Raw genomic sequence first — 14,934 nt, 5'->3', positions numbered from 1 at the left:
AAAGGCCCCTGAGTCAGGGCAACTCTGAAGAACATTTCAGCTGCACGAGTCTCCAGCGTGTCAGACGAGGCTGTCACTGGGATGGTTTCACGGCCCAACTTAAGCAGAGCTCAACTCTGCTTCCTTCTTTCTTCTTAGCAAACTCCCTTTACACAAATCTGTCTCATGGAGCCTGCCTCCCAGGAAAGCCCCAACAGCCACTGCCTCTGACGTGTAAAGCAAGGGGTAGCACCCCAAGGAAGACGTGGTGGAACCCCACACCGTCACAGCTGCTCTGGTCTGGGCAGCAAGACAGACCTGCTGGAAGGACCCTCACTAAAACCTCCTACATAACTCCAGTCCTTCCACAGAGCCCCCTTTTGAGGCCCGCCTTCTCCAGAAGACGAGCTCCTTATAAACCCCAGGCCACACCAGGCCTCGTGGCCTCTCCCGCCTCCTATTCTTTGGCTCGCTTTGGGTCTGTCCTCTTAACTTGTGGCCTTCATCTTCCTCCTTTTATAATGAAGTCCACTGAGATCACAGTGAACTCTAAGGGCTGTGAGTTGACCTAAGGGGTTCTGTCTCCCCAGACAGGTCATAAACACCCAACGGCAGGGCCTTAACCTGCTTTCCACGCCTAGCACAGTGCAGTGCCCAAGAGAGTAACTGTCACACGTGAAAAGATGCTCAACGTCACTGACCCATCAGGCAAGCGCAAGTCAAAACCACAGTGAGTTATCACCTCACACCTGTCACAATGGCTATTATCAAAAAGACAACAAATAGCAAATGTTGGTGAGGATGTGAAGAAAACAGAACCCTTGCACACTGTTGGCAGGAATGTAAATTAGTGCAGTCGCTGCAGAAAACAGTAAGGAGGTTCCTCAAAATATTAAACATACCACGGTGGTGGTTTAGTCGCTAAGCAGTATCCAACTCTTGCAACCCCATAGACTGTGGTCCACCAGGCTCCTGTGTCCCTGGGATTCTCCAGGCAAGAATACAGGAGTCGGTGACCATTTCCTTCTTCATGGGATCTTCCCAACCCAGGGATTGAACCCGGGTCTCCTGCATTGCAGGCAGATTCTTTACTGACTGAGCTACAAGGGAAGCCCATATAAATCACCAATTCCACTTCTGGGTATTTTTCTGAAGAAAATAGAAACATTAATTTGAATAGATATACACACCCCTGTGTTAACTGCAGCATTATTATAATTGCAGCCAAGGTATGGAAGCAAGTTAAATGTCCATCAAGAAATAAATGGATAAAGAAGATGTACACACACACACACACACACACACACACACACGGAGGAATATTATTCATCCAGATAAAAGAACGAGAACATGTCACTTGTGAAAACATGGATGGACCTAAAGGGTATTCTGTTTAGTAAAATATGTCAGAAGAGAAAGACAAATACTTTATGATTTCAGTTATATGTGGAATCTAAAAAACAAAAACAAACAGAACAAGACAGAAACAGACTCAGAGCTACAGAGGTTGCCAGAGGGAAAGGGTGGGAGGGAATTAAACAGGTAAAGGGAACCAAGAGCTACAAACTTGCAGTTACAGAATAAAAGAGTCACAGGGGTGAACCATACAGCGGTAAGGAATAGAGTCAATAATATTGTAACAGTGGTGACACGGTAAGCAGATTTATCATGGTGGTTATTTTGTAATTTATACACGTATCAAACCACTACGTTGCACACCTGAAACTAATATAATATTTTAAGTGAATTATACCTCAATTTTTAAAGAGATAGTAAGTGCCAGTTGATGTCACAGGCAGTGATGACTAGTACATGAAATGACAACATGTCGCTCTTGGGCTCGGGTCTAGGCTGCGTTAACATGGCAAAACGCACCAAGAAGGTCGAAATCGTGGGCAAATACGGGACCTGTTATGGTGCCTCCCTCAGGAAAATGGTGAAGAAAATTGAAATCAGCCAGCACGCCAAGTATACCTGCTCCTTCTGTGGCAAAACCAAGATGAAGAGAAGAGCTGTGGGCATTTGGCACTGTGGTTCCTGCATGAAAACAGTAGCTGGTGGTGCCTGGACCTACAACACCACTTCTGCTGTCACAGTAAAGTCTGCCATCAGAAGACTGAAGGAATTGAAGGACCAGTAGAAGCACCACCATTTGATAATGTTGCTAGCCTATAATAAATGGGTTAATTTATGTAAAAAAAAAAAAAAAAAGAAAAGAAAAGAAATGACAACATGTCTAATGCTAAAGTCAAATGAAAGCATCGTGGAAAGTTGGGGAACAGAGAGATTGAAGAAACTCCAGGGAAATCACAAGAAAATTTTTCTAATAACTAACTCACTGGGGACAATGGAGATTTCATTTCTGGGAAGAACCCTGCTCCTGGGAGCACCTATACCCTGAATTATTAATGTAATCCCCCGGCTTGCCATCCCTCTTCCCTCTCATTTGGGGTCCTGGCTGTGATGATTAACAGCTCTGGAGAGAGGAAAAAAGAGTCAAATCCCAAATCTGTAGTGGCTCTGGCAAAGGATCTGCTTGGGGAGTCAGCCAAAATGGATGGCTTTTAGCAGACTGGGGCTCTCTGTGACTTTCCATTTGACGGAGTTACTCCCTTGACCCCTATCCTATAGTAGCAGCCTCCATCACCAGGATGAAGTGTCTTTTTCCTCCCTTGCATTCAAAAGCTTCCAATCCAGTAAATATTTCCCTGTACTTCCTCCCTACAGCACCATGTATCTTTAGCACACGTTTTAGAAATTAAATACACTTGTTCTTGCTGTCCTCTGGTTGTTTTCTGTTTAGGAATGTCTCCTTTCTTCACAGAGATGAGGACCTGAAGTTCAGGCATCTCTGTCTTTATCTGAATGTTTGGAAAGCAGTGTGGTGAAGAAGAGCATGGGCTTTGGAGTAGGAGGGTTTGAATCTCAGCTTTGCTTCCCAACCAGAAAACTTGATTACAAGCCACTTAGCCTTTCCAAGCCTCAGTGTTCTTATCTGGAAAATGGGGATAATAGAACTTGCTTCATAAGGTCAATATGATTAAATGAGTGAATGTGTGTAAAACACTGAGTACAGTGCCCAGTAATGTACCAGATGCTCAATAACATTTAATACTATTTTAATTAATTTAATTAATACTTCAATAGCTTTGGAGAGCCTCGTTTCTTAGGAAGTCAAATAACAAAGCCTACTTGGCTCAAAGGAAGTGAAAATAAGGTAATAGAATTATTAGGTTGACAGATAACCTCTCCAAAGATGACAGGGTAGGTAGATGATAGATAGGCTGATAGGGAGCTTGGCTATGGGTGGATTTCTTCTACTTTCTATGTTACTTCAATGATTTGATCATGTTCTTTGTGCTGTAATTTTTTAATGAGTAAGGGATATGACAATCTTCATATTTAACTGAGTAGCTTCACCAGGTGAATGCAAGTAGAAGGTAAAGGTTGATAAGCCAGTGTGACCTAGTGCACACAAGACATCTTAGATCACAGAGGTGCACATTCAACAGGCAGATTCCACATCAGAATTTCTAAAGAGGGAAAACTAAGACTCTGAATTTTATTAAATAAGTCCCTCAGGTGCTTATTGGAAAAGACCCTGATGGATTGGATCAGGAGAAGGGGATGACAGAGGACGAGATTGTTGGATGGCATCACCGACTCAACGGACATGAGTTTGAGCAAGCTCCAGGAGATGGTAGAGGACAGGGAAGCCTGGCATGCTGCCGTCCACGGGGTTGCAAAGAGTTGGACACGACTGAACCATTGAACAACAACAACAGCAGGTGCTTATGTTATTAAATAAGTCCCTCATGTGCTTACATGCGCCCCAAAGTTTGAGAGGTTCTCGAAAGAACTCTGGATGTGGAATCAGAAGATCCAAGCTCTAATCTTAGCCCTGCTGCTAACTGTAGACACAGTCTGTGTCCTCCCGGGTCCCTTTTTGCTTTTCTGCTCTAATGCTGCCAAGTCGATGAGCAATAAGGCCCCTTCTGAAGGGAGAAGGGGGTCAATCACATTCCCCTCTGGGAACCTATGCCAAAGGAGAAAAGCTGGCCAGAGAGTCTGGATTCCTGAGGATAACTAAATAATCTTGGGGACAAATAAATATTCAGCAAGCGATAGGGCCCCAGCAAAAGTGAAGCACATGACTTGTGTTGCCAACCCAAACAGAGAGGCTGCACGACCTGCATGTCCTCAGAGAGTCAGGCCCCCGGTTCCGTTCCATGGCCAGCGACCCTGCAGCACAGGCCAGCACCCTGTGGGCTGGCCAGAGGCTGGGCTTCCTCTCTCACCAGCGCTGCAGAGAGAAAGGCCTGCAGAGAAGGAGGAAAAGCAACATCAACTTGGTTCACGGTACTCAGGTTTGGCAAAAGGACCAAGAGGTTAAAAATGAAGCCCAGAAGATTTCCTTGGTATAAGCGTGCTCCCTGCTTGGGGAAGGAAAGATGACGGCAGGAGCGGGCAGTGGTCAATGATAATTCAGATCTGCTTGTCTCATTGGGTAAGTCAAGGGTTCTAGGTCTAGTTTAATGTAAACTCCTGAATTTTGATAAGGCAGTTCATATGACTGGGTAAATATGTAATGACTCATGGGAAAACACACCATGGCGGATCATTTAATTTTTTTCTGCTGAATATTTCATCACTTTTTCAGACAGCATAATTAAAATGATACATTTTTCATGTTTCACTTTCTATTCACCTTCTTCTTTTTTTAAAAATATAGTATGTAATGACTTTGACCCACATGTCTTTAGACATGCTATAGAAAGGCAGTTACTTAAGCCAGGAGCCTGAGTCTTGGAAGTGTCAAATGCCCAACACAGTGACACTCAGTATTCTGCACAGCAAAGTGCATTACCTCTCCAGGTTTGGGATGGTCTTGTTTACCTTGATCCATCCCTTCAAACGAGAAGGCTCACTCCATTATGATGACGACACTGTTATCACAGAGCAAATGCTTTCTCATCAGTGTTTTAGATGGTGCTTAAATGCTAGTGATCTCTAACATTTCTAAAGATAGATTTTTAAAGTACCTTAATACATTTTAGAGGTAATTAAAAAACACAAGCACAAGTATCCTCAAAGTCAAGGGAAATGTAGTAAATAAATAAAAGATGTAGCCGTTACCCTCCAGGTTTACTATGAAGGTCTGAAATAGAGGAATGGCCACTGGAAAAGGTCTGAGAGACTTGGCAGACCTCAGATTTACATCTGAATCATTATGACAAAACCATTTTTAGAGCCCATCTTGGTACAGAAATATATGTAGAGAAATAGAACTTAAGGGCCCACATACATTCCTCCTCTTATTTTCCCCAACATTAATCAAGCCATTATGGGGGGTATCACGCACAGCTTCTAAAGTGAAGTGGGGAGGGACTTATCTGGTAGTACAGGGGGAAGATTCCATGCTCCCAATATAAGGAGCTGGGGTTCAATCCCTGGTCAGGGAACCAGATCTCCAAATGCCCCAACAAAGAGTTTGCATCCCGCAACTGAAGATCCTGCATGCCAAAACTAAGACCCAGCACAGCCAAATAAACAAATAAATATTAAAAAATAATAAAGTTAAATGGGGAAAAATGGAAAAATAAGAGTGAGAGCTGGCACAGGGTATGATAACTGGTTTGGTTCATTCACTTTAACAAACACACTTTCATCAAAACCAAGGAAGCCCGGAGGGAATGATCAGGTGGTTAAGGGCATCATGACATATGAGGGATGCTGAGAGCATATGAAGGCTGAAGATGGAAGTGGGTTGGCTTCATATATTTCAAAGACCACCTGCAAAGAGGGATCAATTTTAAGCAGGGTTGATCTGGAAGGTAAAAAAGGCTGTCAGATATATACATACATGTACAATACACATATACCAGAAAAGCAAGTTTCAGGGCAAAAGAAAAATTTTCAAATAAGTTGGCTCTTTCCTCTAAAGGAGTGGCTGCCTCCTAACAAAGCCATGAGCTCCTTGTCATGGGGACACAGTCAGGAAGGAGCAGTAACAATCTGTCAAAGATGATATGAAGAAGACTCTGGCATTGCATAAACTCTGAGCATCACTTCAGTGCTCAGATTTTCAGGTTCTATAAACAAGAATCATTACAGAGCTAGAAAACAAGATGGATGGGGTGTAGTCAAAGGCCTTATGGTTATAAGTCAGAGTAAAGATTTAACAGTCCCCAACCTTGGCTCCCTGGTGGGTCAGATGGTAAAGAATCTGCCTGCAGTGCAGGAGACCTGGGTTCGATCCCTGGTTGGGAAGATTCCCCTGGACAGGGCATGGCAACCCACTCCAGTATTCTTGCCTGGAGAATCCCCATGGACAGAGGATCCTGACAGGCTACAGTCTACGGGGTCACAAAGAGTGGACATGACTGAGCGACTAAATACCACACAGCACTCATCTTAAGATTTAAAATCCTCTCTCGCACATTCCTGCTAAATCTTCTGAAGTTGAAGTGTTCGTCGCTTAGTTGTGTCCGACTCTTTGTGACCCCATGGACTGTAGCCCACCAATCTTCTCCATCCATGGAATTCTCCAGGCAACAATACCAGAGTGGGTTGCCATTCCCTTCTCCAGGGGATCTACCCCACCCAGGGATCGAGCCCTGGTCTCCTGCGTTGCAGGAGGATTCTTTACCATCTGAGCCACCATAAGATGAGTGGGTGGATCCAAAGACCCATTACACTTCTTCCACTTGATTCTGGGTACAACATCAGTTGGCCCACAAGGATGGCTGCAGTCAGTGACCTCCAAGTCTCTCAGTTCCAGGATCACACGGTTCTGCGCTGTTGCTTCATCGGCTCTGTAATGTGGAGACTGTAATATGACCCCCTCATGTGCAACTGCTGAGTGGAATACACTGGAGTTTGTCAAGGGTTTAACAAACTGGAATAAGCAGGGGTCTAAACTCAAAAGCAGCTTTAATCCCTAGAAAGTCAAGATTGACAAAAAGTCATATCATGGGATTTTCCTGCTTATCCTTCTGGTTAACTATTTAAAGTGCTAGTAACTCTGCATTTTATTTCCTGCCATGTGCAGACTTGATTCATTTTCTCCTTGAACTAAAAGACTGAAATTGTTTCCCTCTGTTGAAAAAAAATTATTTAAATATTGTCTCTGAAATTACAGAACTCTATATCTTACTTATGTCTAAACTGTTTTACCCAGGATGGGCTAACTCAAGTGTGCCTCATTTAGAGAAAACCTGCAAAAATCCAGGTGTAAAGAGAAAAACCCATGGGTAGCCATTTATTTCATAGAAAGGTCCTTCATTATGTGCGTCAATTCACAGAAACACAAAGCTTTACAGCCCAAAGCTGAAGCCTTAGAGATGAGATTGGTGATAGTGATAATGATTAACAATGGTTCCCATTTATTAGACACATCTGTTACACCAGATCCTCTAAGGTAAGCCCTCTCAGATATATTACCTCATTTAAGCTTTAAGACAGTCCCAAGAGGTAAATAACAGTAATGATATTTTATAAATGAGGAAGCAATACTTAAAACTCAGGAAAGGGGAAGACCTCAGCATAAGGTAAGTGGCAAAGTTGAGGTTGAAATTCAGGCAGTCTGATCCCTCAGTCACTCAGTCGACAAGTCATGTGTGACTCTCTCTGACCCCATGAACTGCAGCACGCCAGGCTTCCTTGTCCTTCACTATCTCCCCAAGTTTGCTCAAACTCATATCCATTGAGTCCGACCTCTATATCCTACTATATCCACTAGGCGCCCCAGTGTGCAGGCATTTTCAAACTTTCATTTTGGCAATAGAAGCTGTCTTGCCTTTTTTTCTTTATCACACAATCAATACAAATTAATACACAGGAAATTAAATTAATTAGAATTAATACATAGGGAAGAAAGGTTCAGAACCAATCCCTAGCATCTTAAGTGACTCTGAGGATCTCTAAGGTTCCATGGTACCCGGTTTGTAACCAGTAACTCTAATACAAAGCCCTCATTTTACTAAAAAGCAAACTGGGGCCAACAGATGTAACTGGATCAAGGTCACTTTAGTTGTTTGTGGCTGGTTGTGGATCTGAACCCAGTTCAGTTTTCCACCCACTCAGCTTAACATTTCTGGCAGCCCCAGCCTGCAATGTGCTTAAAACCATCCAAAGCTCTTTCCTAGAAGTCTGTTGTTTTGTGAAATACAACTGAACTTGGGCAACCTTGTATCCATGATTCTAAATGATTATCCTTCCAAACTTACATAAAAAAATACATACTTGTGACAGAGATTACTGGCTGTCACCCAAACTGTGTTCTCCCCTTCTCTCACAGAAGACTTAATTTTTAGCTGGACATGAGAACACCCAGTAGAAGACCACATTTCTTAGCCATCTGTGAACAGCGGGACATGTGCAGAATTGGTATGCGCACCTTCAGGGTCAGACTCTTAACAAGAGGGACAAGCCCTGCTTCTCGTCCCTTCTTCTTCCTTCTGGCTGAATTAGAGATACGGTGGGAACCATCTTGAGCCATGTTGGCGAGGGCAACAACCTAGGGGAAAGGGAACAGCCAGAGGGAAACAGCCTGGGTCCTGGAGACTGTGAAGCCATTGAGCTGCCATCCCATCAAGGACTATTATTTGTTGTCGTTCACTTGCTAAGTTGTGTCCGACTCATTGTGACCCCATGGACTACAGCATAGCAAGCTTCCCTGTTCTTCACTATCTCCTGGAGTTTGCTCAAATTCATGTTCATCGAGTCGGTGATGCTATCTAACCATCTCATCCTTTGCCAACCGCCCCCTCCCTTTTGCCTTCAGTCTTTCCCAGCATCAAGGTGTTTCCAGTGAGTCAGCTCGTCACATCAGGTGGCCAAAGCCTTAGAGGTTCAAGACTGTTACGCTTGCCAACTAATGTGAGAAGGAAGGCAAGGGTTATACTGATTGAAAAGCTAATATTTGGGGCAGCAAACACTCCCTTGGACTCAAACAAGAAGGATGCATGCATGGGAACCCACACTTCTGAAAGCAATGGATCTCTCTCTCTCTCTTTCACACACACACACACACACACACACACACACACACTTATTAAAGAACCCATGGGTGATCCAATCACTTGGGACCCAGCGCTGACACAGCATGATCAGCAACCGAAGCATCCGCTTGCATGATGAACATCATTCAAGCCCCAGGGAAACATGTCTCCACATTTCTTGCCTTAGCCCTCGAAACAAAAGGCCACTGTGTCCAAACGCTGTGAAAGATTGGGGACTTTGCCACCGCCAGGATCGGGGACAGATGCAGCCGCAGAGGATGGAGAATTTGATCAGTGCCAGCACAGGGGGGATTAACTCATCAAATCTTTCTTCACAGAGCATCAGTGCAACAGATTTCTGCATAATGAAGAGGTATTGTTTCCCAGAAGGCCAGAATATCTGTGGGTTTTGTTTTTTTTTTTGCTTCTCTTCATCTTCTAGTTCTTGATTTCATCAGTACCACTGAATCAATGTGCAACAAGAGTTGCATATGGAAAGTGGAGGGATAGTTTGCAATAATAACCTGGGTCTAGAAATAATATACATGAAATGTGACCCTGATTCTTTACGTTGGCCCCTAGATGAACTTTAAAAGCTACAATTACAAGTAGTTCTCTTTTTAAAATAATATTTTAAAGATGACATCTGCCATTTTAAAATAATATTTTATAAGATCTTAAACTAAATGTTTAAGAAACTGAAAATTCAGCTGTATTTAAAATGCTAAGTTTTGTATAATTTGTAACTGGTATGTTTGCTATTTAGTTTTCATAGATTTGTGAATACTTTGGAAAAAACTATTTGAAAACTTTCACTTAAATTTTAAGTTTTTGACTACTTTAAATTTATATTTTGATGAAAATATAACATTCAAATTTGGCACACAATCTAGTTTTTAATCCTTTAGAGTCTTACTGTCAATCTAACATCCACTATGTTAAACAAAATAATTAGTGACCTTTTCCTGAAATGGAAGCAAGAAAATATATTTTATGGAAAATACAATAATATATGAATTAAACATTTTGTTACTCTGTTCAAATATTTTCCATCAGCTGAATAGCCAAGAATGCAAAATAATAATTACATTTCATTATCTTTAATATTTTGCCATTCTTCAGTGATATAAAGACCTTTACACATATATTGTTATTACAATACATATTCATCAACATGGCAGATTATATTACATGTAACAGTGATTTATAACTTTTCATTCTTTAGACATATGGTATGTCATCCATTTGCATTCTTGCCCCAGACCCTACAAATGTTAGAAAAGGGGCTGATTGATACCGGGTCTCTCTCAGAACAGCTAAACTTAGGTCCTATACAATGCCCTTATTTACTTCTTATAGAAGTCAAGTCCAAAACAGTGTGAAAGTAAAATGTTATTATAAATAGCAATCCTTCAAGGAATTCATTGGCCACTTCTACATCCACCGACTCAATGGACATGAGTTTGAGTAAACTCCAGGAACTGGTGATGGACAGGGAGGCCTGGCATACTGCAATCCATGGGGTCACAAAGAGTTGGACGCAACTGAGCAACTGAACTGAACTGAACTGAACATCCTCATTACAGCATGCAGGACTCAGAGTATCTGCAGAGCCATGTGTCACTCAGGGGTTATTTTGACACAACAAATGCTTGCAGATAAGTATGTGTATTAGTTATCTATTGCCATGTAACAAATTACCACAAAGCTATCAGCTTAAAGTAACACATGTTCATCATCTCAGTTTCTGTGAGTCAGGTGTCTACTCTGCTCAGGTTTCAGGGTATTGAATGGGCTGCATTTTCATCTGGAGGCTTGACCAGGGAAGAATCCAAGCTCATTCATGTTGTTAGTAGAATTCATTTCCTTGCAGCTCTAAGCCTTAGAGCCCCAGTTTCTTACCAGCAGTTGGCTGGAGGCCACTCAGGTCCTTGAGGCCACCTACAGTTGCCTGCCACGTGGCCCTCTGCACCGACCTTCTCACAATCTGGCTGTACACTTTATCAAGGCCAACAGGAGACTCCCTCTCTAGTCTGCTAAGGCAGAGTCTTATGTAACACAATTATGAAAAAAAATTATGAGACTGACATCCTATCATCTTTCCCATATAATGTAGCCTAATTAAGAGAATGACCCCCCCCCCCACCCTAGTCACCTTTGCCATATTCTGTTGGTTAGAAGCCAAGTCATAGGTTCCATCACGCTCAAGAGGAGGGGGTTATACGGGGTATCATGAAGGGGTTATACTCACTGAGGGTCACGTGATGACATCTGCCACAGTGTGTTCTCTTATGTTCTGACAGAAGGGAGAGATCTTCAAAAAGTTCCCACCTATCTAGAGAAGCAAGCTGATGTACATAATTTCCAGAAATTCATACTGGGCCCTGTGTTTACCTGACCTAGAAAGTTCCACGCCAGGAACTCTGCTGAAACTGTCATTGTTGTTTACCATTGATCTTTCTAGGTGTCTAATCAAATCAAGGAAGTAACCTGTTACTTTCTGCTCTCTGCCTAGTTAGAAAGTTCTAGGTGTGGTATTCATGCTCTTAGAGAAGACATGTTGTAATGTTTGGAGATTTTTGGTCATGAATGCCTGTTAGCTCCACGAATGCAAGATCCTATAAGCGATACACAGACGATGACCCCAACCCTACCTGTCTTCTTAAATTCTGCAGCCCTGTTGATAAGAAAACAATAAAGATGAAATTTTGTTCTAATATCGTTTCCTCCTTCCTGAGTCCTCCAGTCACAGTCACTGCCTCTTCCTCTTTTACTTCTCCTCTCCATTCTCCTCCAGGCTTCCACATAAAGACACAGCTCCTTGTACAGACTTCTACACCCTCTACACCTTAATTATCCTCCTAAAAAATTTCACTCCCATTACACTGGGAGATCTTTGAAGGCAGGGTGATTTTACTCATATCTACATGTCCAGCACCTGGAACCATCCCTGACATAGAGCCATCTTTCAACATGAGTTTGCAAGGATGGGCAGAAGGACAGACAGATGGATGGTTGCAGGGTAAAAAGCTGTGCGATGACTGCAGGTGTCAAACCTTGTTTAACCATGCCACTTCTCTGAGTTGTTTCTACTTTTCCCAACAGTAGAAAAAAAATTAGAATTGTACAATACTTAGCAAAAGAAAAAGACATAACTGAATATATTTTCTATGATTCCATTTATAGGACAGTCAAAGCCAGACAAAGCTAATATTTAGCGGAGAGAACTGTCTGGGAGTGGGGGCATGAAGAATTTTAGGGAACTAAGTCTATAGTCTTATCTGCTTGCATAGGGTATACATGGAAAAAAATCCATCAAGCTGTATGTTTAAGATTCGTAAGCTTTACCCTGAGCTGCATACTCCAATACGTAAAAATCTAAATGAAAAAGAGGGGAGTGTGCCCAAGGGCGCTGTGCGAAGAACACAGCCCCATTCCTGCACAAGAACTCGGGCAAAGCAGGGTCAACAGTGTGATCACCTCGAAGGAATCCAGCATCAGAGAGTCCCTCTCAGTCGTTTCATCCAGTGCCCATCCCCACGTCGTGCTGACATGGACAGGGGCCGCTGAAGGAATGCTACCTTCTCCTCTGGGCCACCTTATCCTTCTCTGCAGACCTTGAAGATCAAGTGCTGCTTCATTAAATGAGTCCCTGAAGCCTTCCCCTGAGGCCAGGGAATGGTGCCCCAGCCGTCAGCTCTCCCTGGGGTGACATCTGCAAGGGAACACTCTGGGCCAGGCCCAGATAAGGAGCTCCGAGATGCCTTCCAGCCAAAGGTCCTCTCTGCTCACTTATTTGGTGGAGCTTTGTGAGGATGCATCCAGGGCTGCTCCCGAGGGAATTCCTCTGAGACAGATTTTCTGCAGCCACGAACAAGTAACTATGCTGAATGTTCTCTTGGTGTCTCAAACATTCATTTTTTAACGTAGCAAGATGCATACTATTGGGTTCACTGTGGGATGATGATGTTGAGGAAAAGCACAATATAAGCGATACCAGATGACAGAGGCAGCAGAATCAATAGCTTCTCCCAACACACATGTCTTTGGAGTAATTGTGTCTCCAGGTGAGTACACGAGAGATGGGTAAGAAACCAGATCCTCTTGAAAACCTCCTACTCCAAGCAATGAGGATCTCTATCCCTTCCCTGGACTCAAACTCCACCTGAATCTACTAAAACTTGAGACTTTTCATTGGGGCTTCCCTGGTAACTCAGAGACAGCAAAGAATCCACCTGCCATGCAGAAGACCTCGGTTCAATTCCTAGGTCGGGAAGATCCCCTGGAGATGAAAATGGCAATCCACTCCAGTATTCTTGTCATCAGAAAGGTAAAAAAACCTGCTCTCTGCTTACTGGGTTTATCACTTTATAATAAGACTATAAGCTCATTCACAGCCAGGCCATGCCTCATGCATGGTCTGCTTCCCTGGCCCTGGGCCGGATACAGTCTGTAGTTATTGAATACTTGGTGACTTGCATATATTAAAAATTCAATAATTAAATATCTCAAGCATACAATGAGTGTCCCCTGTAAGCACTGTCCTTGGCACTAGGCAAGAACTGGGAGCGGGGGAGGCATATGAGGCCTCAGAATGCTTACTTACCACTGAGCGCAGAGCGGGGAGGAGGGAACCTGATTGGCTCTATGTTTTGCTGTGACTGAAGCCTAGGAGAGGGTCAAGAGTGCCATTCGCCACCCTGCGCACCACGTGCTCGATCTCATCACGTGATAAATAAAGAAGTGGGGGCAGAGAGGGTGCACCTGCCGTGACGCACTTATCTCAGCTCTGAACTACCTACCTGTCAGTTCTCTGCCATTTGCAAGCCTCCTTTGAGAGCGGGAGCCCTGTCAGTTTCTGCCAACAGTGGGCACTAGAGGGAAACTAAAACTAAACTGCAAGTGGAAGGAGGGCTGTTCCTGGCAGTGGGACCCCAGCAAAGGCCCTTTGCCCAGGAGTTATCGTTGTGGAAAAGGAAGGGAACCTGCCCGATCTCAAGTGCTCTGATTGAGCACAGTCTTAGATGGTACCCAAGAACCTCCTCCTAGGATGAGGCCAGCCGTGGCTCTCAGTTTCACTCTGACTTGCCCCAATATGGGCACGTGAAGTCTTCATTATAACTTAAACCTCATCTACTTCCAAGATGGAATTTCAGTAACCTACAACAGCATGTTACACGATTTAAAACTTAAAGTCGGAAACAGAGATCTGAACCCAGCGGTGAAGGAGGAGGGGGGAATGGGTAGATAATCTACTCTGATCCTGAGTCCAAGAGGGTATTATCCCCAAGTATCAAATAAATCCTGCTTCCCAACAGCCAAGGTAAAAAGGGAAACATAATCGCTTATGTAATTCTCACTGGTGATTAGGACAAGGGATCATTTTAACGAGAGAAAACTTTCCATGACACTAAATAGAGAAATTTAATTAAGTGAGACTTTAAATAAGAAATATTGAATAACAGAATGGATAGTATCTTCAGTGGTAGCTCTTCAGAAGTTATAAGAACTCATTACATGGTTTCTTATTACTTGATCAAATAGAACTAGGCCTTTGTAACACCAGATTGGAAAATTATCTGCCAAGCCATCAAAGATGGCAGTCAGAGCTCGAAAGCTTGTTCAGAGCTTTGTCAGGCCAGGAAGGCGAGTAACACAATTTCTCAAGACTGTTTCGGAATATAATTTTTTTTTAAATTGCTTCAAAGAAAGACAAGAACATGAATGAGCAAGGAAAGAGGACAGCGTGCCTGGGAGGTGACTGACAGAAATACGGGAAATACAAGACTGAGAGCCATTGCTCAGATCTGCCAGTCCCCAAAGCGGTCCTCCTCCTGGGAGCGTCTGAGCTGCAAACCTGATCCATCCCTCTGGTTACTTCCATCTACCTCCTCCACTGCCCAGACCAGCGCTTTTCTGGAAGCAAGGGTCTTTCTTCTCTCTCCGCCTGCTG

At 43.3% G+C, this 14,934-nt stretch overlaps 2 protein-coding genes across 5 annotated transcripts in view; one reads left to right on the top strand and one right to left on the bottom strand.

The window, feature by feature from the left end:
- Positions 1 to 14,934, bottom strand: part of MAPK4 (mitogen-activated protein kinase 4) — a 172,438-nt gene that overhangs the window by 110,894 nt on the left and 46,610 nt on the right. The gene's annotated exons all lie outside the window — the stretch shown is intronic.
- LOC136167678 (large ribosomal subunit protein eL43-like) lies at positions 1,816 to 2,204 on the top strand. The gene has a single exon (XM_065935176.1). It carries the CDS (start codon positions 1,841 to 1,843, stop codon positions 2,117 to 2,119), a length of 279 nt encoding a protein of 92 aa, XP_065791248.1. The 5' UTR covers positions 1,816 to 1,840; the 3' UTR covers positions 2,120 to 2,204.

Source organism: Muntiacus reevesi, chromosome 4, assembly GCF_963930625.1.
Source record: "Muntiacus reevesi chromosome 4, mMunRee1.1, whole genome shotgun sequence".
NCBI classification, from domain to species: Eukaryota; Metazoa; Chordata; class Mammalia; order Artiodactyla; family Cervidae; genus Muntiacus; species Muntiacus reevesi.
This window is presented reverse-complemented; position numbering and strand designations above follow the sequence as displayed.